General features: G+C 39.5%; 1 protein-coding gene across 9 annotated transcripts in view; it reads left to right on the forward strand.

Moving 5' to 3' along the window:
• The window catches only part of Akap6 (A-kinase anchoring protein 6), a 443,623-nt gene that overhangs the window by 390,087 nt on the left and 30,516 nt on the right, over positions 1-23,020 (forward strand). For all 9 annotated transcript variants that reach the window (XM_060387498.1, XM_060387493.1, XM_060387490.1 and 6 more), the window contains one exon: positions 6,392-6,607. In XM_060387498.1, the coding sequence (XP_060243481.1) occupies positions 6,392-6,607 (216 nt within the window). The remainder of the gene's footprint in view (positions 1-6,391; positions 6,608-23,020) is intronic.

A 23,020-nucleotide genomic window follows, 5' to 3' on the forward strand; every position in this document is an offset into this window, starting at 1 on the left:
TATCCTAGAGAAAATGTCCAATGTAGCCAATGAGGTTTATAGACCTGTATTACTAACTCTACCTCAGTAAACCTTTTAGCTCTTACTTTAGAAAAACAAACTTTCCTAACTCTACATTTATAAGTGTGTTGGTCCTTTACTGACCCAGGACCAATAATAATAAGTTCCCAAGGTTTAAGTAGTCTACTGAATCACAAAACAAGCTTTCTAAACATTTTTATTTACTATTATTAGCGAGTGTGTGAAGTGTGTGTGAGTGTGATTGAGGGGCTCATGCCAAGGCATGGATGTGAGTGCCAGAGGACAATTCTGGGAGTGGATTCTTGACTTTCACCAAGGTCCCAGAATTTAATCAGCAGGCTTGTATAGGGGGTACTTTGAGCTGCTGAGCCATTTTTCCAGCCACCAAATACCTTTTATGGCATAACATTATTCTTGATTTAAACATTATCTCAAGACTTAAAACATCAGAACATTAAATTTCATTTTGTTTTAATATCTGAATTTATTATAGGATATCTTCTCCTCAGAGAAGCTTTACTGATGCTCGAATCTAAAGTATCACCGATTTTATTGTACAGTTCTTATTACATGATAATTTTGCACATGTTTACATCTATTTCTAGCTTCTTACATCTACATTCAGACAAATTAGAATGTAAATTATATGAAAGCAAAAGTGTGCACCTTTGTATACTGCTGAATTTATCACTGAGAAAAGCACTTGGCACTCCAGAAGTTCATTGGGTGGGCGGCTGGGCCAGTGCATAGATGAAAAATTTAGTAATTATTATAATCATATTTTACATTAACTCCTAGATTTTAAAATCTTTGGTCAAATTTGTGGTTTTCAACTTTTCTTCTATGGCATCTATCCTTTCTTCTACCTTCCAACCTTCAGAAGCTTCATTCTAGCCTGTGAATCCTAATGGGTCTCCCCAAGCTGGTGATGGCCTTTCCTGCTCCCCAGGCCAAGTGGCAGCTTTGAGTGATAATGCAGTGCATATGAGTTGTAGTCTCACAGTTCACAAAGAGCGTGCCCTTCTCTTGCCTCCGTCAAAATTACAATGTCTTGATGAATTAAGTGTTAGAGAGTTTTGTCTTGTATTTTTATCTCTCCCTTTGAGGAGTCAGCCATATTACATGTGCCTAAGAGGTGCCACATCTTGTTACAAGCCCATCACCACCAATGTATCCCGTAATGGACAGTACAGTGTTTGGTGCATAACTGATGGCCATCAAAAGCTTACTGCTGTAATAAATACCCTCCACATGGCCTTTGCCAAACGTTCCTCCTTGATAATGACCTAGGATCAAGCAGGCAAAAGCCTCATACAGCAGAGACATCAACACTGCTGGTTTACATTAGAATTTAGGGCTTGTATTTCTATGTTTCTGAAAATAGTTTATTCTAGTGGAATCTCAAATTTGCAAAGTTTAATCTGCTTTGTGTGTAATAGTGTTTTCAAACATTGTGCTGCAATCACTTGTAAGGCTTTGGTAAGCCATGGATCACTGCACCTTGCTCCAGAATCCCTGATTCATAAAGACGTGAGTGATTCCAGAGAATCTGCAGGCTAGCTTCATGTTATTTCTTTCTTTGAGACACTACCTAACCCTGTAGCCCCAGCTGGCCTGGGAGTCATTATTTAGCTCACGCTGACCCTAAGCATACTGTTCTGTTGCCCCAGCCCTCAGACTATCTGGGATTACATGTGTACTCTGGGTGACTGGGAACGATTGGCAGATCGTGGGTGATACAAATACTTTTTGATCTGGAGATCGCACTTCAAGTACTCTGCTCTCAGAAACAATACTGTGTATCACAAATAAGAAGGAGATTAGCACCCCATGAAGTCAAAATGATAAGATGTAAAAAAAATAAATAAAATAAAAATAATATAGCAGAAGTACAGGAAATTGTCAGAAAGAGATCTGCTCTCTTGATGCTATTTAAAGTAGAACACACCTGTGTGCTGCCATTCTTCTCCCATTCTGTCATTTCATTCACACCAGGTTGAAGGCAGCCAAATGTCATATATGCCGACTGCTCCCTCAGTACTGAGCTTGTCACGTGCATAACATACTCACCATATTTCGTTAAACAATTGATCAATAATAGAAGGTGAAGTAATGTTCACCTTTATAAACAGCATTGCTCCATAGGTCTTTTCATTTTAACAGATGATCTAGCAACAAAAGCAAATATTGACCTACACAATAGAGTTAACATGTTGAATTTAAAAAAAATGTGAGAAACACTGGACGTGAAATGCTTTAGAGTTTCCCCAATTAGATTTGCTTCTCTGTGTTCAACATACACTTAATTCGGGTATTTTTGAATTATATTTTTCTTTTCTCTTATTTCTTTACTAAGCATATGTTTTTAGTATAATAGCTCCTTGTAATAATCATAAAAAAGTAAATTCTATATTTACTTTCAATCATTTGCATTTTGTGAGGTAGAGAATACTCGTTTGACATCAAGACTGGGTACATACAAGTAAATGTTATTTTTGTGTATGTGTGAACTATGTTTTCACTTAAGCAAATGTTTAACATGGTGCTGGATAAAGCACTGATATTGAAATGCCTCCCTTCAGTGCTGCTAAGCGTTGGAAGCCAATGAAAAATATGCTTTCAGGCTTGGTGGAAAATGGCAGCAGACTCAACTACCATTTGTGAGACTCTGGGTTCAATTCTCAGGACCACAAAAGAAAAAAGAAAGTTGTGGTTTTTGTTTGTTTGTTTTTTAATTGTATTTGGCTCACTAATGTGAGTAGCTGAAACATTGAAAACTTGATTAAGTCAGATGTACAAAGCAAAGCACTTCCCTCAAAAACCCTTGTGTGCTGCCACTGGTGACTAGATCGGCAGTTTATAGATGTAAGAGAAAGCCGCCTTCCTCACTAAGCTGTTCTCCCGAACACAGATTCTCCTTATTATCTAAGGCCACTCATTCATGTTCCGCCTTAACACGTCTCTGGGCCATCTGTCCCTATAATGACTGTTACTCATCTGAGACCACTTGGCTCCTGCCATTTCCTTAAACATGTATGAACTCCCTGTAGCAACTTGTTTGCACACAGTTCCTTTCTTTTCCTGCTCCTCTCTCCTTTCTTCTCTCCCTCCCTCCCCCTCTCTCTGTCTGTCTCTGTCTCTGTCTCTCTCTCACACACAGTACTGCACTTGTGTAGCTCATCTCTACTAGACCCTTAGCTCCTAAGGGAAGGAGCAGTGACTTGTCCACTGTACAATCCTCTATCACTGAAAGAAGGCCCAGCAAGTGGAAGAGCTTGAGATCATGGCAGGATGTTTATCTTATTCTGTGCCTTCCTTGCTTAAGCTGTAGTTTCTGTTTTTGAACTATGTTTCTCTAAAACCCAAGGCAAAAAGATAATAATAATCCTTTGCTCCCATTAGTTATTTTTAACATTTCTCAGTACATATGGAGAATGTGTATCTCAGTTTATTATGAAAAATAATGTAGAATACTGATTCTAAGGAATGTTGCCAACAAACTTACTGATTTTATTTAGTATGTGTGATTATAAATAAATACATTTTGATGGTTGTCAGGGAAACACATTTATGTAGGAGAATGTTATCAACTGTATCTAGGTATAAAGGAACATTGAAAAAATGTTAGGTATAAAAATTATCTAATTTACTTCTCTTTTGAACAGTTCACATGGAAAAAAAAAGTAATTTAAAATGTAGACTAAACCCTTTATATTTAAATCTACAGAATTGTGAAGATGTAAAAACCAGAAAGTAAATGTTAACAGTACCTGCTTTGTAGTTTAAATTTTTAGAAAATTATTTGTATGTGGGTTATGGTGTATGGTATAGTAAGCTCACATCAGGATGAGAGGATCTGTACTCATGTGCTCGCACAGGGAGGCCGGAAGAAGACATCAGGTGGCTTCTATCTCTCTCTGCCTTAATGCCTTGAGACAGGGTCTCTCAGAACCCAAATGCAGCTACAGCTAGGCTGGCTAGTAAGTGAGCTTTCAGGAACTAACTACCTGTCTCTACCTTGCAGTGTGGGGAGGAGCTTTCCAGGAACCTCTACCCATACCTGACTTTCAACTGCCTAGTAGGGATTTAAACTCAGTTTCTCATTGTTGCAATGCAAGGGTTCTGACCCATCTCCTCACCCTTGCTTTTATAGTTTTGAAAACACTATTTCTTTTGGCTTGCTTGAATTAAGACGTAGAGTCTCTGGATATGGAGATAGTCAATACATTTTGCGCACTTTCAAAACATCATAGTAATTTTTATAAAAATTGATTACATCCTTAAATATGGCATTTGAGGACTTTGTGAGGTATATGAAAGGCATCTGAGATGGTTTACAAGTGTAGCCTGAGCTGGTGCCATGCACTCTTTCAGTGCCACTCATTGTGATTTTTCCATCAGCTCAGAACCTTGAGGCTTTTTGTTGGCTTACAGATACACAGTTTGCTACATTTGTTTACATTATTCTACTGAACATTAGAGAGAAGTTTGCAGAATCTAATTTAATCAAAACATCTCTTGATTTTTTTAGCCCTTTCTTTTTAACAACTTAACCACAGGTTAGAAACTCAAATCGTCAATATTGACGTCTGTAGGTCTCATTTGAACCAACTTCTATTGGCCTTAAACATACTACGTTTTTACATTTTCCAGCATTGAACCAAAATTTGGTAGATATTAGGTAGACTTCACGCAGATGACTTAACAGTTGTAGATTAGGAGAACAAGTGAGTGTGTGTGTGTGCCCGTGTGTGTGCGCATGCCTGTGTGGGTCATGGTGGGGTATGTTTGAGGAGGTAGTGGCTGTAGGATAAGGAAACAGTATTATTGCTTTACTAGCCTCCAAGTTGATCTTTTCTTGTCTAGGGGTTCCCTCTCCTCAGCACTAGACTGGCGAAGAGCACCAGGAAAGGAATTTGTCAGACCCAGGGTGGTATCAGGAGTTATATAGGAAAATAGTAACGAACCCTGCAAAAATAAATAAGGATTAGCTCAGGAAACCCAACTGAAACAGCTGCACCGGTATGATGTGAATAATAAAATGCCTAGCTATATTTTGCCATAAATAGAGGTTTGGGAATTTGTCATTCACCTTATTTAAAATTCAGAAATATTAAAGGTACAGGTTCTCTCATTACAGAAATAATGGAATCCCAGCTATTACTGAGTGAGGGTCATTTAAATGGATATAGCATGCATTACAGCAGCAAGGGGAACATCTGTATGAAATGTCCACCTGCTGATCCACCATTTCTACTCTGTGCACAACTCAGTGAACAGCACTTAATCATTTTAAGACTTCTTCTAATGAAGCTTTATCTAGATTAACATTTTAAGCACAAATACTTTCAGGCATTAAAACCCTCACACTAAATGAAATTGCATTGTCTTGTTTACCCTTGTTGATTAATAAGCAATCTGTTAACTGTTAGAATAGTCCAATTGTGGCAGTAGAAGGAGATTAGTAATTCAGTGATGTTTGTGGGTATAATCATCATTTCTCCTGAAGGCTTTGAATTAGAATATCACTTACACACTATCCGTAGGCAAGGAAAGGATATAATATTTTTAGACATGTGTACCCACTATTTTGCTTCAATCGTTCAGCTTAGGGTCAGTGCGGCAATACAAATGCTTCTGGGGGGGGGGCAAAATGCTATTTTGATGCATGCATATCAATTCTAAATAGTGTGAGTGTCTATTAAAAGAAACAGAGCAAGCAGCAAATTGTGCGATAATATGCACTATCTTGATTTCTGTTTTCAGAACATTATTGCTTTGTTAATCAAGCATTAGAAGAAAAATATTGCCCACTATTTTTTTAGATAATTGAGTTTACATATGAAAATTCTTTGTAATATTATTTATTTTTGCCAATAAAATACTGAACTTTTTTTTCTTCCAAAGAATCTAAGGAATAACTTAGAAGAACAGCTACATCGTTGGGGAGGGAAAGGATTCTCTTAACTACTGAGCCATCTCTCCAGCCCTGGGAAAGGATTCTGTATTCGTTGTTGTGTTTCCTTTGACCTTAAACCAACACCTTCAGTCTGTTTGACTGGAAATCAGATGACCTAAGTGATTTTTTTTTCGCCAGGTGAGAAATTGTTAATACTGAGGTGTCAAGACAAAATCTTCCATTTTGGAACAATAAATAGTGGAAAGGGAGAGAGGAAACAGAGGCCCCTAAGTTCCCTAGCATTCATCCGCTATGTGCAGGAGGCTATCAGTCTCGAGGAAACCTTTTCCCTTTTCCTTATCCCAGGGTTCAAACCTGAGCCCAGCCCTCCAGTGTGAACATATTGGGAATCATGTTGTCAAAGCGTCAGTCCTTCCAACACACATCAACTGGTCTTTCTCTGTATTGCAGTCCCTCTGTCATGAGATCAAGCAGCGGCGGCGAGGAGTGGCCTCCGTCCTGAGGCTGTGCCAGCACCTTCTGGATGACCGGGACACCTGCAATCTGAACGCAGACCATCAGCCCATGCAGCTGATCATTGTAAACCTGGAGAGACGGTGGGAAGCCATCGTCATGCAGGCTGTCCAGTGGCAGACACGGCTGCAAAAGAAGAGGGGACAGGAATCCGTGAGTGTCTTTCCCCAGCAGGCTCAGCTCTCTTTACTGACAAACACACACCCCCTGGGCTTGGGCAGAATCATAGCATGTAAGTTTCCTTGGAAACTCGAGGCATAGCTATCCACTAACCAAAACTCCATCATCGCCACACAGTTACTGACTTCACTGACATGCATTTTAGTGAATCTCATTGTCTTTTTAAAAAACTCACAAGTATATTTTGGTTAATCTTGCCAATAGGGCTGGTAATTCTTTAACGTATTCTTTCATGAAACATATTCACCAAGCACACAGTACTCCGTGGATACTTTGCTAGGAGGTAGCTTACCACTCTGAGTACATGGAGCAATGTGTATGCTCTCTGTATGGTTTCATTGCTGAAGATCTATTGTTTACTGTTCCCTTTAATGAGGAGCTAACACCATGTGTACCCCTGTCCCATCGATCCTGCTTCAAGTGTCTTCTGATAGCTTACTGAGAACTTCAAGTTTCTTCGTGGAGTTTAATGCAGTGTGCATAGGAGGGGGTCATGATTCCCACTGACAATTTGCTGGATTTGAGAGCGCAGCTTGAAAGAGTTACTAGGAGAAATATTCATAAAAGTTGTAGAAGTTGTCTTGCTATAATAAAAATACACACTCTCTCTCTCTGAAAGCCTTCAGATTCTTAGATGACGTAAATTGTCATTGGATAGAGTATATTTCTGAAATGACCTTGACTTCAGTGTCTAGTAGTTATAGGGCCAATTTTCACATTTGACTTACATAAATGTAATACTTGTATAGGTGGGGTGACAATATATATGTATACACACACACACACACACACACACACACATATATATATATATACACACACATATACATACATACATAGTTTTCACATACAAGTACAAATTCTATTCTTAACAAAGCCATAGGATTTAATTTCTGGTATGTTTTATGTTAGGGACTCCTTTTCCCTTTGTGCTGAGACTAGGAGGTGATTTCTCTCAAAAGTTGTATTCAACTGATCTTAGCTGAAGTAGTTAAATTTTTTAAACTCTCCAAATTATTATCAGTAATCAGAGTCAACATATGGAATATATTTTCTTGAAATAACTTGTTTGTTGTGAAACTGTTTAGCTAATATCTTTTATCCCTTCCCTTCTTCTTCTCCCTCCTCTTTTTGATAGTTTGTAAAGGCAAAAGAGGTTGTCATCCTTTCCTCTGCTTTGTACTGATGATAATGTGACTTTATTAAGTACCGGTGGACTCTTGACACATTCAACTGGTTCAGCAAAGATGAAGCTGATTCTCTTTCAGGATTTAAATTGAGCTCTACAAACTAGATGTAGGGAATGGGTGTTTGCGTGTGTTCATATGAGGGGGTATAAGTGCCCATGGGTGTGACACATGAGGGTTTGTGCATGTGTGCATAAGAGCTGGTGAGCATGCTCCCGTGGGGAGGCCAGAAAAGAATGCGTCCTGCACTGTCACTCTCTTACTCCCCTGATACAGAGTCACACGGAATCTGGAGCTAAGATGTCAGTCAGCAGTGGTCCTTCTCTTCCTACCCCTTATGGCCTGGGGTTGCAGGCACACCCCACTGTGACATGTGCGCTAGGGTTCTGGACTCTGGCCCTCTTGCATGCACACGACACGCTCTCTTACCTGCTAAGCCTTCTCCCAGTACTCTATTGTTTTGACTCTGTCTACAGTAAAGACAAGTTGCCTCTCGGAAGCTTGAGCTCCTAGAGAGTGGTTAGAAAATTTGCAGAAAAAAGTCTCCTCTAATTAGATGATTTGGAATAATGGCGGTAGTAAATAAGGATGCTTATAATAAAATATAAAATGTGCTCAAAGTCGTTCTCAGGAAAGGAGTGGGAGGAGGGAGGGCGGACTGAGGCTAAGGGTGCAGCGAGCATGGGGGACCGTTGCATGGGGGTTTCTCTGTTTCAAGGCTCTGCTGTCGAGTGAGGAGCGGTAGTTGCTTTTATGCTCACACAAGTATTTCGGAAATGCAGGGGGAGATCTTTGCCAAGACTGAAAGGTCCGCGAGAGGCCTGTTTCTTGTCTATCGTACACCTCCCCCTCTCCATTTCCTGATTGTGCTGACAGATTTCTACTGCTATGCTTCCAAAACTTGCAATATATTTTGCATACATAGGCCTTTGTGAATATTTGCCGAGTAAGTGAGTACATGATTTTTGTTTGGTAAAGTTCATCCATGCAGGCATTGGTGTAACTATATACCATACCTATAGTAATTCTAAGTTTTCATCCTTTTACAAAAGAAGTCATACTTCTGAGAGTCATGCTTTGGAAATCATTTTATTTCTGTGGGAATATTTTACCTTCACAGGAACACCAAGAAGCTGCCTTTCAACTTTCTTTTCTTATCTAATAAGGCTTTCACAGATTCTTTGGTCTATTTTTCTTAGTTCAAGGAAACTTCCAGCCCCTGCATTCAATCTGGAGAGGGTGCTGTGACTAATTTGATGTAAGTCTTGAGGGTGCCAGAGAGCATGGGGCCCCATAGGCAGAAGCTCCTGAGCTAACAAAGCTGTCTTTTGAGCGTTCCAGCAGGAGGAGCACACAGAAAAAAAATGAAGAGAATAATTTTTGAAGTTTCTATGAAGCTACAAATAGTCCCTTTCTGCTCAGTGGCATTGGGGAAGGCCACTAACAGGTGTGATGGCTCATCTCAGTTGTGAACTGGATGGGACTGAAAGTCACCTGGGAGATGGGACTCTGGGCAGACTTTTGTTTTTTAAGACAGGGTTTTCTCTGTGTAGTCCTAGCTGTCCTGGAACTCACTCTGTACATCAGGCTGGCTTTGAAGTCAGAGATCCACCTGCCTCTGCCTCCAAAGAGCTGGGATCAAAGGTGTGCGCTACTACCCCAGGGCCTGTGGGCATGCTTAGAGAAAGTTATCTTGATTAAGTGAGGTAGTAAGACATACCCATTGTGGGTTGCACTGTCCTTTGCGCTGGGATCTTGGACTGACTAGAAGAGGATAAAGGGAGCTGAGCACTGATCTCTGCTTTTGGCTTTGGACACAATGTGATCATCCATCCCACGGTCCTATTGCCGTGACATCCCTGCCATCTCTGGTTGTGCTCTGAAACCATGAACCAAAATAAGCCCTTATTTCCTTCACTGGCTTCCGTCACATGTTTTGTGGTACAAGAAAAACAGTTGATGCAAACCTGATCAGATTGATAAAACCTAGTGTTGGGACAGCACCTTTATAGCGTCTGGAGGATGCTTTTACAGAAAGTGGCTGCCAGCCTTTTGTCAGAAACAGTGGAAGTCAGGAGATGGAAAAAGTCGAGATGAAGTTGAGGCAGCAATGTAAAAACAATAAACTAGTTTCCTTCACAGAACAAATGTCATTCAGAAGAGAATAGATATTAGTTTCTAAATATCTATAGCACTCATTACCAGCATACCTATACTGCTAGGAATTTTAAGGGAAGGCCATCAACCAAACAAAACTTGCATCCAATAGAAACCTGGATATGCACAAAGGAATAAAGAGCATGGGAATGACAACTGTGAGTAGGTGAGGAGCACTTTCCCTATTATTTCAATCTCTTTACGTGTAACAGACTGTTTAAATCAAGATAATAGTGCTGCATGGCACGATTTATAGCAAAGAGGACAGAACGGACAACAGTATCTCACAAGGCCAGGAAGCAGAAATGCCACCGTGCTTTGTACCATTTTTTAATTTTATGTGAGGTACTAGAACATCCTTTAAAGGGACGCTGTGATAAGATCAAATGTATATGTGGCTGTTATACCTTAAAAACACAACAAAACAAAAAAGTTAGAGTAAGACACAAAAGGAAATGAAGCAGGATCATTTTTTAGATCCCCATTTAAAGAAGAAAAGGAAAATAAGAAACAGATGTAATAAGGTTTTTTAAAGGCGAGATGAAGATTTAAAGTGGCTGCATCAATAGTCCTAATGAATGAAACAGACTGAAAACTACTTAAAAGAAAGTAATTGTTAAATTGGGTAAACTCAACCACACATTGCTTACCAAGTAGTGGTAGAGTGAGTATATTAATATTAAACAAAGCAGATTTCAGAGCAAAAAATAAATCACAGTGTATAAAGAAGGGCATGTCTTCACAACGGGAGCTCCAATTTAACACGAGAAGGCATTGCTAAATGTCTAGAAAGGCTTGCAAACACACCATATAGAAAACCCACACTTCTGTAAAGAAACAGGAAAAACAGGCTATCGGACAGGGATTCTAACATCTTGTCTCAACAACTGATAGGCCAGAAAATCACTGTGAACATACGAACACATGAATGATATTGTGAAACAACAGGACCTAACTGAAAGTCTTATCAAAAAGGCAAGATGGTACAGACAAAAGCTGAGCCCATTCAAAACTGGTGGAAAGGTTGATTGCTGCACCTGTGAGAAATGATAAGGAAGTTCTTGAAGCATCTGAAAATAGAATTACTGTATACACCCACAACCTCTGTTCTGGCATCCCCTCATTAAGGTACCTGAATACCCTTGTTCTTCACAGCATTATCCACCATAGCCAAAGTATAGAAATTAAGGTAATCACTGGTGAATGAATTGAGAAAAATTTAATGTGCATATTTATTCTTTATATGAAGATTCTGACATTTACTACAACATAGAAAAAAATCTAAAGGGCATCATATGACGTTAAATAAGTGGACACCAAAAGAAAGATAATAGACAATCTGATTTGTATGTGGAATCTTAAAGTAGCAACAGAGCAGAATGGCGGTTATAGAGGCAGAGACAGGAAAAATGGAAAGAGGTCTATCAAAGAACATGAAAATTTCAATTATGGCAGAATGAATAATGAAGAGTTCTAATGTATGAAAGAATAAATATACTTAATAATATTGCCTTATCACTAGGCCTGTGTTAGGTTTTAGGCATTCTTACCACAGACATACACAAAGAAACTAACTCTGAGATTATGAATTTGCAAATTTTATTGCCTATAGTATTCGCTTCACTGTATGTCTCTGTATCAAAGCATGGTGATGACCATAAGTATACAACAAAAGTTGGTAAGCGCAGTATCCAGCAACAACAAAGATGACATAATTGCAATTAATTTGTCTATTCACTTTACATCCTGCCTGTAGCCCCTCCCTCCTCTCCTCCCAGTCCCACCCTCTCTGTCTCTCTTCTCCCATCTCTCCTCCCCCATTCCTCAAAAAAGGGGAACCACCCACCCCAGTTCATCAAGTCACATCAGGACTGAGCATGTCCTCTTCCCCTGAGGCCTGAAGAGGCAGCTCCTCCAGGGGATCAAGAAGCAGGCAACAGAGTCCATGTCAGAGTTAGCCCTGGCTCTCCTTACTAGGGAGCCCACATGAACCCTGAGCTGCCCATCTGCTACATCTGTATAGGGGGCCTAGGTCCAATCTATTCGTGGTCCTTGGTTGATGCTTCAGTCTCTAAAAGCCCCTCTAGGCTCTAGTTAGTTGGCTCTGTTGATTTTCTTGTGGAGCTACTGTCACCTCCAGGTCCTTCTATCCTCCCCCCCCACTTTTCCACAGGATTCCCTATGCTTCCCCCAGTATTTGACTGTGAATCTCCACATCCATTTCAATCTGCTGCTGAGTGGAGCCTCTGAGAGGACAGCTTTGTGTTATACTCACAGTATAACAATATAACAGAATATCCTTAATAGTTCAGGGGTTGGCTCTCTCCCATAGGGTGGGAGATGACATAATTTTTAAGTATATACAGAACATGTATCAAAACTCTCTTCTGATTCATAAAAAAATTTAAGGTGATTTTTTAAGATCTATTTATTTATTTTATGTATATGAGTGTTCTACCTGCATATACACCTGCATGTCAGCAGAGGGCATTAGATCACTTTACAGATGGTTGTGAGCTACCATGTGGTGGCTGGGAATTGAACTCAGGACCTCTGAAGATCAGACAGTGCTCTTAACCACTGAGCCATCTCTCCAGTCCCCACAAAAAGTTTTAATGAATAATTTATACTACAGAAAACATAGCCGAGGTACAGTAGAATAGTGTTGGCATGTAATACAAAGTATTCTCTTTGTCTGTCACAGGGTTTCAGTGTACAAATATGTTACACGTGGACAGTTTCAAATACATGTAAAGAAGCATACTGAAAGGTTCTACCATGTTCTGTTTCATGCTTGAAAGATCGTTTTGGACGACATCTTTCTTGGTTTCCCAATTCAATGGTATACCTATTTGGAGATAGCTGGCCAATAAGGATAGAAACAAAGCCAGATTTTTTTCTGCAACTTGGAGATACCTGAGGTTGTAATTTCAGAAAAGAAAAGCTGGAGAAGATCCAGATATCATTTCAGAATGCTGGGCAGAATTGCTCCAGTATTTTTGAGGAGAATGTTTGGGAGTTGTTTGTAATCACTGAGGACAGGACTGGCCCTGAGTGAAACAACACAGAATGGATAAACAATCCTACACACAGATCTTCTCACAAACGCCGGTAGAGTTCCTTCTGGGAAACACTTGGCTCTGTCAGGGCTCAGGCTGCTCTTTTTTCACGTTCATTCTGAGGACAGATGCCTTAAAATATGCATCTGAAAGACATTTACTACAGCTTTGCTTAGCCTTGTAAGAGGCCCAAGGCTTTATCTACAGTGCAAGAAATCTTTTGTCTAGGATCAGATGGAAGGGAGGAGGACCTTCCCTATCAGTGGACTGGGGGAAGGGCATGAGGAGAAGAGGGAGGGAGGGCAGGACTGAGGGAGGGGGCTACAGCTGCGATACAAAGTGAATAAATTGTAATAAATAAAAAAATAAAAAAAAATTTGTCCATAGAAGAAGCTATGAATTCAGGAGGGGTGGAGGCACTGGAGGAGTGGAAGGAGGGAGGAGAAGGGTAGAAAATGATGTAAACACAGTGTGTTTGTGTAATGAATTCTCAGAAACTAAAATTGGCTAAATATTTAAAAGAAGAAGAGGAGAAGAACATGAAAAAAGCAGGAGGATCAGGAATAATAGAAAGAGAACTTCTCTTGCCAGGCATGGTGGCATGAAGAAAGGGAAACAGAGAGTTTGAGGCTAGCCTGAGCTATATGGTGTGTACCAGGCCAGCTACTTGGTAAGAACTTGTCTGGAAACAAAACAAAACAAAAATGTAAAAGTAATGGAAAGCTGAAATAAATTTGTCTTTTGTATGTTTTCTTATCAATTTTAATCTCTTCTGGGACCTGTGGATGGTTCTATCACCATTTTCTTAGGCAAAGTCATCGCCAATAGCAAATAAGCAATTCTTTTCAAACAAATGTGTAAACAGAAATAATATAGGTTCTTTTGAAATATCTTGATTTAAGCAATTGCACCTTCACATTCTTAGTGGATCCAGGGTTGAGGTTTTATCTACATACGCAGTTTTCTTCTGTCTGCTCTGCATTTCCAGAGTTCTACTGAGAACAGAACTTTGCATCCAGAAAAACCTTACACATTTAATAGCCTTGGAAGTATACAACACATCTAGCCACATAATTGAAAATAATAAGGCCGCAATAAATGGGATGGCCCCAGGGTAAAGCACCCAAGGGATTCAATTGGTGTCACTTTGCATCAATGTCCATGCATCATGGTAATTGAGGTAACATAACCAATTACCACGTTTTAATTAGAGTTCTAAGAACTTGAGAAAAATTGCAATGATGAGCCAGCTCACTTTTAAAAGAGAAGAATGAATGAAATAAAAGAGAAGAAACCTGACACGTTACATTGGTCAGGCCCCGCACAAGGGAAGGCTATATAAAGCTGTCCTCCTCCTCCTCCTCCTCCTCCTCTCTCTCTCTCTTTTTTCTTTCTTTCTCCCTGAATACTTTCCCACTCTCTCTGTATTATTATTGGTGATACATTTTAAAAATTAGAACTTTTAAATATTATTTTTTGACAGGTAGTAGTATCCTCACCATGATCTAACAAATAATTTTCCAACATTATGACTAAAAACATTCTTTAGAATATAACCCTCAGCTTAAAATGTCATTTCCTGTCTAGGTGTTTCTCACATTGTAAACTGAAGAGACATCCTTGATGTTGAAGTTGGTATCTGAACATAGTAGTAACATATTAATAAAGTATATGTTTCTCTGGCTCTGGTCACTAAACAAAAATAGACTTAGATTCCAGCTCCCCCATGAACAAAAATTAAATGCAGAAAGAATTACTGCATTTAGAAAATAAATTTGACTTGTGGCAATTATTTTTATAAGGCTAGAGTTTAAGTGAGAAACCTCCTGTAAAATTTTACTGCTGCTACATAATCAAGTAATTATGTAATTACTTGTACTTAATTACTTACAAGAGAGATGGTTGTTTAAAAAAAAATCTTTATACATGTCAAAAACAGCTTCCTTCTTTAGAATATTTCTAGCTAGGCGCCAAGTACCAAAAAGCTCTTTTACTAGCGCTACCCTACATTAGTTTTATTTCATAAATCTCTCATTATTTTTCCAATGATAGAAAGTGCATCACTTAAATACATCTATGTTCATTCTCCTGTTTACTTATGGTCAGAGAGGGGTGTGGGAGGGGAAGAGAACAGAGGAGGAGTAGGATAGAAAAGAAGAAGAAGGAGAAGAAGAGTGGGAGTAGGAACAAAAGAAGGAAGAAATTGCTTTAAAGTATAATTGAATGCTAAATATAAGATATGATGTTAAACTGTAGAGTTTTCCATATGCAGAGAGAATTTCCCAAGGGAAATGGATCATTTCCAGGAGCATTACAAATACTGTGATTAAGAGTTTGGCCCTTAGTTGTGTTACTATTGCAAGTTATTTTTCTTGTACACCTGCATGAACAGATAGATCTCATTCTCAGTTACGTGGGGTTAAAGGAGTCAGAGTGGAAACTGCGTTCCACAGTTGTGAACACATGGTCAATACATGTTATTTGCTGTTGGCATCTATCTTATTGCCCTGATCACGTGTTACTTTTTAAAAAGACATTTTTTCAGTATCCTGATTGACTATTGCATGTGACAGTCAATAGCATGGGTGAAAGCCTTTGTTGAGATATTCTTTACTTTCCTCAGAACAGAAACTAAAATAATCTGTTGTACAATTAGTCACAAGAATATTTCTGGATGTGCACTGCCCATGAGTATTGTCCAAAACATGTCTTCTTTATAGTCACTAGACTATGCTGTCACATGCTCTTCTGACTTCACAGATCTGTCCTCTGTAACCCGTAGCTTCCCTTCCACTCCCTTCCTGTTAAGCTCTTCCTGGAGGTTGTTAAAACTTTTTGCCACTGCCATAGCTACAGCTGCTGGAACCACCACGGACACAGTAATTTTGTGGTTTAACAAATATTAGCCTCCAGCACTGAAAGGACCAGAACCTCTACCTCCCAAGTTCCCTGCCTTTCTAGGTCCAAAACTTGAAGACTGAATGTTGTAATTGCCCAAATAATTATAGCTCCAACCTCCTCCAAAACTGCTTCCTTCATCACGGAGGAATCCACTGTAGCCATCTCCACTGTCACCATACCTCCCACAGCTGCCACCAAAGCCGCCATAACCCCTTCCATGACCAAAACTGTGATTGCCACCAAACCCACCTCCATAATGGTGCCAATGGTTCTGGGGCAATTTGACCTCTCTGGCTCGAGGAAGTACTAGTCATCTCCTGCTTCCACCAGGCTTCTTTTACCCACAGTGTAGCCATTCTCAGTGTGGTATTTCTGGATGACTACTTTATCCAGAGTCAGCATCATCAAAGGTCACAAAGGCAGAGCCTCTCTCCTTTCTACTGTCTCTGTCAGTCATGATTTCAATCACTTCAGTGTGCTTAATAAGCCAGCAAATTATAGACAGTGAGAAAAACTTTTCTTTGTGTTTCTACATAGGATTTTTATTTTAAAACCTTTTTTATTTTTTCTTTTATTGGTACATATCAATAGCACAAATAATGCTTTATTACGCTATTTTTTATACGTGCATATACTATGGTGTAGTGCTCATTTTTAAACTCTATTTTATTTGGGAGTTTAGGCCTCAGCCTCCCTTCCACCTCCCAAAGAGAAGGTTAGTGGGGAGAGAGGGCCCCTTTACTTCTCCTGTCTGTTTAGGGTCAGTGGGTTCTTTTAGGGCTCTACCAATCTCTGTCAACATCAGGGGCAGCTAGCAGCCTTCTCAGCTGCTGTGCCCCATTTCTCTGTCTGCTCCAAACTGCCACACCGCCTGTGTCTCGGGTCTCCCCAAACTGCTATGTGCCACATGCGAACACCCAACACCACACGCCACCACACACCCTTCTCTGTGCCACACGTGGTAGGCCGTTACCAGCTGGTAAAAGCCACACTCCACACGGGACAATTAACTGTGGACAAAGTATAGTCCAACTAAAATCCTGCACTTGGGATTAAAACAAAAACATATATACACAGCATAACTGAGTTTTTAAAGACACCAAAACTCCCATTACTGTAGCTTGATCACATCCATCCTCCCATTACCTTTCTTTTCCCATCTTTTCTGTTATTTCTTTTGTTCTTCCCAAATACTGTCCCTTCTATTCAAAGCTGAGCTTTTTAAGGTCAAGCTTTCAATTATGAGAGAAATTGTGTGATGTTTGACTTTGAGTATGACTCATTTTTAAATATGATGATCTCCAAATCATGCCATAAATGACATTATTTCATTCTTTATGAATAGACATTTTCCATCGTGTATGTGTTACACATTTTCTTTATTTACTGGTCACTCTCAGCACTTCAGTTAGGAATTTTAAAAATTATTATTATTATCATCTCACTGACCCTTTGTTTATCTCTAGTCTATTTATTAACACTACATATTTTCTTGACTTATCTGTAAGCAGTTTTGGTTTTTATTTCTAGCATTGAATTGTGTCTTATTAGTGGTTCTGTCTTTTCTTATGTTACCTATATATGCCTGTTGTTGACTTCTCCATTGGAGGATTTAGTACATTAATCATAACTATCTAAAACTTTCTGGTAATTCTAAAATTCTTGTCATATTGAGAATGTTTTTAATGCTCATCTCTTCAAACTCTTTTCCCCTAGCCCTTTAGCGTATATATATTGTTGTTGTTTAAAGATGGACATGGAGTGTTAGGCAATAAAAACTAAATTAAATGGGCCCTTTGTGTGAATTTTATAGTAATCTGGTGAGGAGTTTAGCTGTATCTCATATAGCTGCAACTATAACTTTTTTTGTGCAGAGATTTGAATTTCTTACTGCTCTTGCTTTTGTCTCCCTTATTTTTCCTTTTATCTTTAGAATTTCCTAAGAACCTTCCTCAAATACCTTTTACGGCCTGCAGCTCTAACTCACTGTTTACTGGAGCCATGTTGATGTAGTGATAAAGGATGGAGGGAAGATGCCTTCTCTAACACTGACTACAGCTTCTAAGTGTGCCTGTGTGTTTCATGTCATCCTTCCCATAGTCTCTTAGTTTGTCCACCTGCTTAGTTATGATAGGAAGACTAGAGAGTTTGATGCCCAAGAAATTCCCTTTCTCCAGATGAAAAGGGCTGTAAAAAGACTCTTGGACATACATCATGAAGATTTAACACATGCACACAACTCACCGTCCTGCCAGAGTCACCGATGGTAGACTAGATTACATGCTAGCATACTTATCTCCAAGTGCCTCCTCCAGTGCATGCAGCAGAAGTGTGTCTGGCTTAGATGGCCAAAATTCTGCGGTGATTATTCCATCAACCTCATTAAAGATACATTGTAATCCCACTATGTTTAGAAATCAAAGTCCATAACCTCACAAGCCTCCATTGATGGATCTCATAAACCATGTATGAGCATCCAACTTAAAATAGCCAGGAAGAAATGCAAAGTGACACTTTAGTCTTTATCTTTTAATTTAAAACTTTGTCCTCCAAAGCAGAAGACAGGAAACAGACAGGAGCCTACCACAGAGAGCCTCTGAAAGAATCTACTGATGGAGGTATCAAAGCAGAGGCTGAGACTCATAACCAAACTTTGGAGAGAGTGCAGGGAATCTTATGAAAGAAGGGGGAGATAGAAAGACCTGGAGGGGATAGGAGCTCCACAAGGAGAACAACAGAACCCCCTTTCCTCCCCCCAAAACAAAAACAAAAACAAAATGGGCCCCAGGGACGCTGCAGAAACTGATATCCCAACCAAGGACTATGCATGGAAAGGAACTAAAAGAAGAAGAAGAAGAAGAAAAAAAAAACTTGCTTAAATGTAGCCCATAGACTCAGTCTCAAAGTGGGTACCCTAGTAAGGGGAGCAGGGACTGTTCTGGCAATGAACTCAGTGGCTGGCTCTTTGATCTCCTCCCTCTGGGGTGGGAGGAACAGCCTTGCCAGGTCACAGAGGAAGACAATGCAGCCAGTTGTGATGAGACCTTATGCTTTCTGCAAATCCTTTCCCTAAGTGGAAGTAATATAAAGGTCTAAAATATGCTTCCAGTAGACTTTTGAGAATATCTAAAGTAATTAAAGCCCACGTTCCTCACAGGTTTTATCATCTAGAGTGTTTGATACAGTGCAGAGACAAGGTGTGTCTATAACGCTGCCAATGCCATGCATGCATGTTGATTTTTAATATGTGTTTTATGTGTCATGGATTATGTAAAATAGTTACTGGGATTATGTCAAAGATTTTATGTTTTATTATTTTCCTTATATTTTTCTAGCTTTAAAAGAGTTTTTGTATTATAATATATCATTTTATTAAAAAAATAGTTCTTCCTACAATTTTCCTGCTTAGCTCTCTAAACCTCTTTCTCCCCAGTTTCATTCTGAAGACTCTTGAAATATCTGGTTGATATTTCCCCTTGCTTTATTCATCCTGCTCTACCCAGCTTTCAAGTCCAGTTGATCCTTTTATCTTATTCTTCTCTCTAGGCAATCTCACCCCACCCATAGCTTCAGGAACTCCAGACATACAAAGTCAGGACTGCAGCTCTCTAGAGAGCTCCCCACAGCATTTCAAACTCTGTTTGTTCTAAAGGAAAATCCTAATCTTTCCTGACAAACTGATCCTTCTGCAGTGTTGTGGATCTCAGGAGCGTTGAGGCGAAGAACGGGTCCTCCTCCCCTCTTCGCTGTGTCCTGTGCCGCCAGCCAATGGGCGCTACTGTCTGATGACTGCACTATTGCCAGGTTAGTCCAGGACTCTTGGCCAGTGATTAGGTTGCATAGAGCACTTGTGCCATTGCTGGTACACGGAGCCAGCGCTCAGTACACGAGCTGTTCTTGTTCTGAGCAGTACCAGCACCAAAGCCTTTCTCGTGTCTCCTGTCCTTTTCTTCTGAGGCCTGGGTACTCTCTTAAAGGTGCTTATCCGATGAGGCCCCTTTGTGCTTGTCCAGGTTTGTTTCTAGTGCAATCTTTGCTCCCCCTGGAGGCCAGTCCCTCTGCTTGATGTCAAGCCTCCAAGTGAAGACTGCTCCCTCTTACCTCAAAACCTTGTTTCTTCTGCACTCAGTTCCCGCTCAGAAAGTTCTTGTTCTCCAAAAATTGACTACAATCTCATTTCTCAGAAAAGCTTTTCTTGACCTCCTAGAATAGACTGAATCTCTTCGTATCATTTCACAGATAATAATCTGACCAATTAGCTACAAACCATATCTTTTTTTTTTTTTTTTTACTTTGGAAAGTTTAAAAAAATAAACTCACGAGCTGGCGAGATAGCTCAGAGGTTAAGAGCACTGGCTGCAGCTCCAGAGGTCCTGAGTTCAATTCCCAGCAACCTCATGGTGGCTCACAACCATCTGTAATGAGATCTGGTGCCCTCTTTCCATGCGCAGGTTTACATGCAGACAGAACACTGTATAATAAATAAATCAATAAATACATCTTTAAAAAATTAAATTTGCTGAAATATGAACATATTTTATCACTATGTGTTTATAGCACAAGTGAATGGAGTTGCCTAAAGAGTTTGTAATACCTTGCCTTAGGCTACTACTTATTTCCATTCTTATGCCAACTTGCCACTTGGTTCTTATTGGACCACCCTTTGCCTTCTGACATAGTCCTATGTAACCAACCAAAGAAAGCTCTTATTTCCTTGTGCAGAACTCTGTGTTGTGCTCTGAGTTGATTAGCCACGAGCGGAGACACTGAAGTCCTTTCAGGGCAGGAATCCTGCAGTGCACAACCAACTCCTTGCTTACCTCCCAGGACGCAAGTCTGTGTTAGTACTTTCTCCACAGTGTGGCTTGAAAAGGGACCCGTATTTCTGGTCTAGAAAACCAGGCATTAAACCTCAATACTAGTTGATTGTGAAGTCACATTAAATTCTGATGTGACAGCAAACATTTGAGTGAGAATCCACAAGTGTCAAATAATTGTCTCATCCCAGTACAGGGAGAATAGTCTGATTCTGGTTTTCATTTTTATTCTGGTCTGTTGTTTCCCCTGATTATGTTTATAAATTTTAAACGTATTTATGACTGGGTTTACTGAATATCAGGTAAATATAGTGTGTTTACATTATGGGAGGGTGAAATTAAAATATCAAAATTAAAAAGGTAAATTTTTGTGTGTGTAAAAGAAAGTACGTAAAACATTAGAGGTATAAGCCCATAGGCTCAAAATATCAAAGCTAAAGCTATTTTAACACAGATAAAAAATATTCTTCCCATAGCCATAAGGCTGCAGTTTATTACTGTTTACTAGCAAGTGTGCATTGTATTCTGAATTTTTAATCTATTTTCATGTGTGTTTGTTGCTGTTTCTGCTGGGTTATGGTGAGGAGAGAATGAACCTACCAATAATCTAGAAATACCCTGTGAGTACCTGTTGCATGCTTGCTATTCTGAGATTTGCTCCAGAAAAGCAGAGCATGTTCACTCTGAATGAACGTTCAAGCCATGCATACTGACCCTAAGACAATACAGACTTGGATGAGACAATTTGTACAAACTGAGTTTGGGATGGAAATGACAGTGTCTCTTACAAAGCTAACCATGAAAATGTGAGATGCTTCCGTGTGTTCAGTGTCTGGGCAGTTCAGTGTTAGGTAAAATAAATATTTGTTAAATGAATACATGACTGTGCCAAATTATATGACTCTACTTCTAATGTAAGAATGAAATGAGAGAGATGTCTACCTCTGAGGGGAAAGTGATTTTGAAATTATTCTTCAGGAGAATTTATGACTGAATTTTGAAAAAGTTAAATGAAGAAAATGGAACCCACATGCATTCATCCATTCATTCTCTTAAAAATGTTAATGGAAAGTGGATCTCTGTGAGTTCAAGGCCAACCTGGTCTACAAAGTGAGCCCAGGACAGCTAAGACTACACAGAGAAACCCTGCCTCAAAAAACAAAAACAAAAAGTTAATGGATATCTTCTAAGAGCAAAGGTACAGTACTACAGGAGCAGGGGTCATAAATGAGGCAGTTATTGTGAATGTTAGCTCATAGGACTGCTACACATAGAACGTCAGTCATTATATACAGCCAGATTATGGGAGGTCTTAAAAGCCACAGTAAGTTAGAATAAAAAATAACTATTAAAAGTTAAGTGTGCATGTGTTTTCATGTGTGTAAATAAGGGTGGTTTGGTTTTATGAGTGAAGAAGTACAGTGCAAGAATTTATTTTAGGAAGTTTGGTTTGGAAGTGATATGTAGGATAATAATAAGCACATTGCTGTCTCTGGTTTCATTTAAAGTTTTATGATGGGATTTTTGTAAGTACCCATAGGAGCATTTAAAGGCCTTTTAAGTAAGGACTTTTTCTTGTGCGTTGTGTTAGTAGGGTTTTGGTTTGTGGTGCTTACAAATACTGGGAAAATCAAAGGAGGAAAGATTTATTTTAGCTCACGGTTTCAGAGGGTTGCTTTTCGGTCAGCCAACGTCATTGTTTCTGGGATACCAGTGAAGCAAACCTAATGGCAGAAGAGTGCAATAGAGAACTGCTTGCCTTGTGTTATAGAGAATGAGGGGCGGGGCCGGACACGAGACTGAACCCCCAAGTCTCCATCAGCAAGGACCTTAGCTCACAAGTGTCCATCACCTCCCAAGAACTTTTGACTTATAAATCCATCAGGGTTAGTCAGAGCACTCATGATTAAGTCACTTCCTAGAGCCCCGCCTCGGCATCACCCTTCAGCACACCGTTATTACAGGGTCTCATTTGCTTTTACTTGATGCCATGTAGTTACATTTCTTGTGTTTGGAATTGTGGAAATAAGGGGTTTTTCACTGTCCTAGTCAAAGTAATTTTGCAAATGTTATTGAAAGGAAGTACTTTTTTCTTCACTTGGTGAAATACCTTCAACTCTCTTGTGCTAAATTTTAAAGACCATTCTACAATAAGCTTTAACAATACTTAGTTGATTAGAATAATCCATAGCCCCGACATCTCCCTTTTCTTTTAGCCTTAACCAAGAGTAGCTATGACAATTACTCCTGGAGGTTAAAGTTCTA

The sequence above is a fragment of the Meriones unguiculatus genome, chromosome 7 (genome assembly GCF_030254825.1).
Source record: "Meriones unguiculatus strain TT.TT164.6M chromosome 7, Bangor_MerUng_6.1, whole genome shotgun sequence".
NCBI lineage: Eukaryota > Metazoa > Chordata > Mammalia > Rodentia > Muridae > Meriones > Meriones unguiculatus.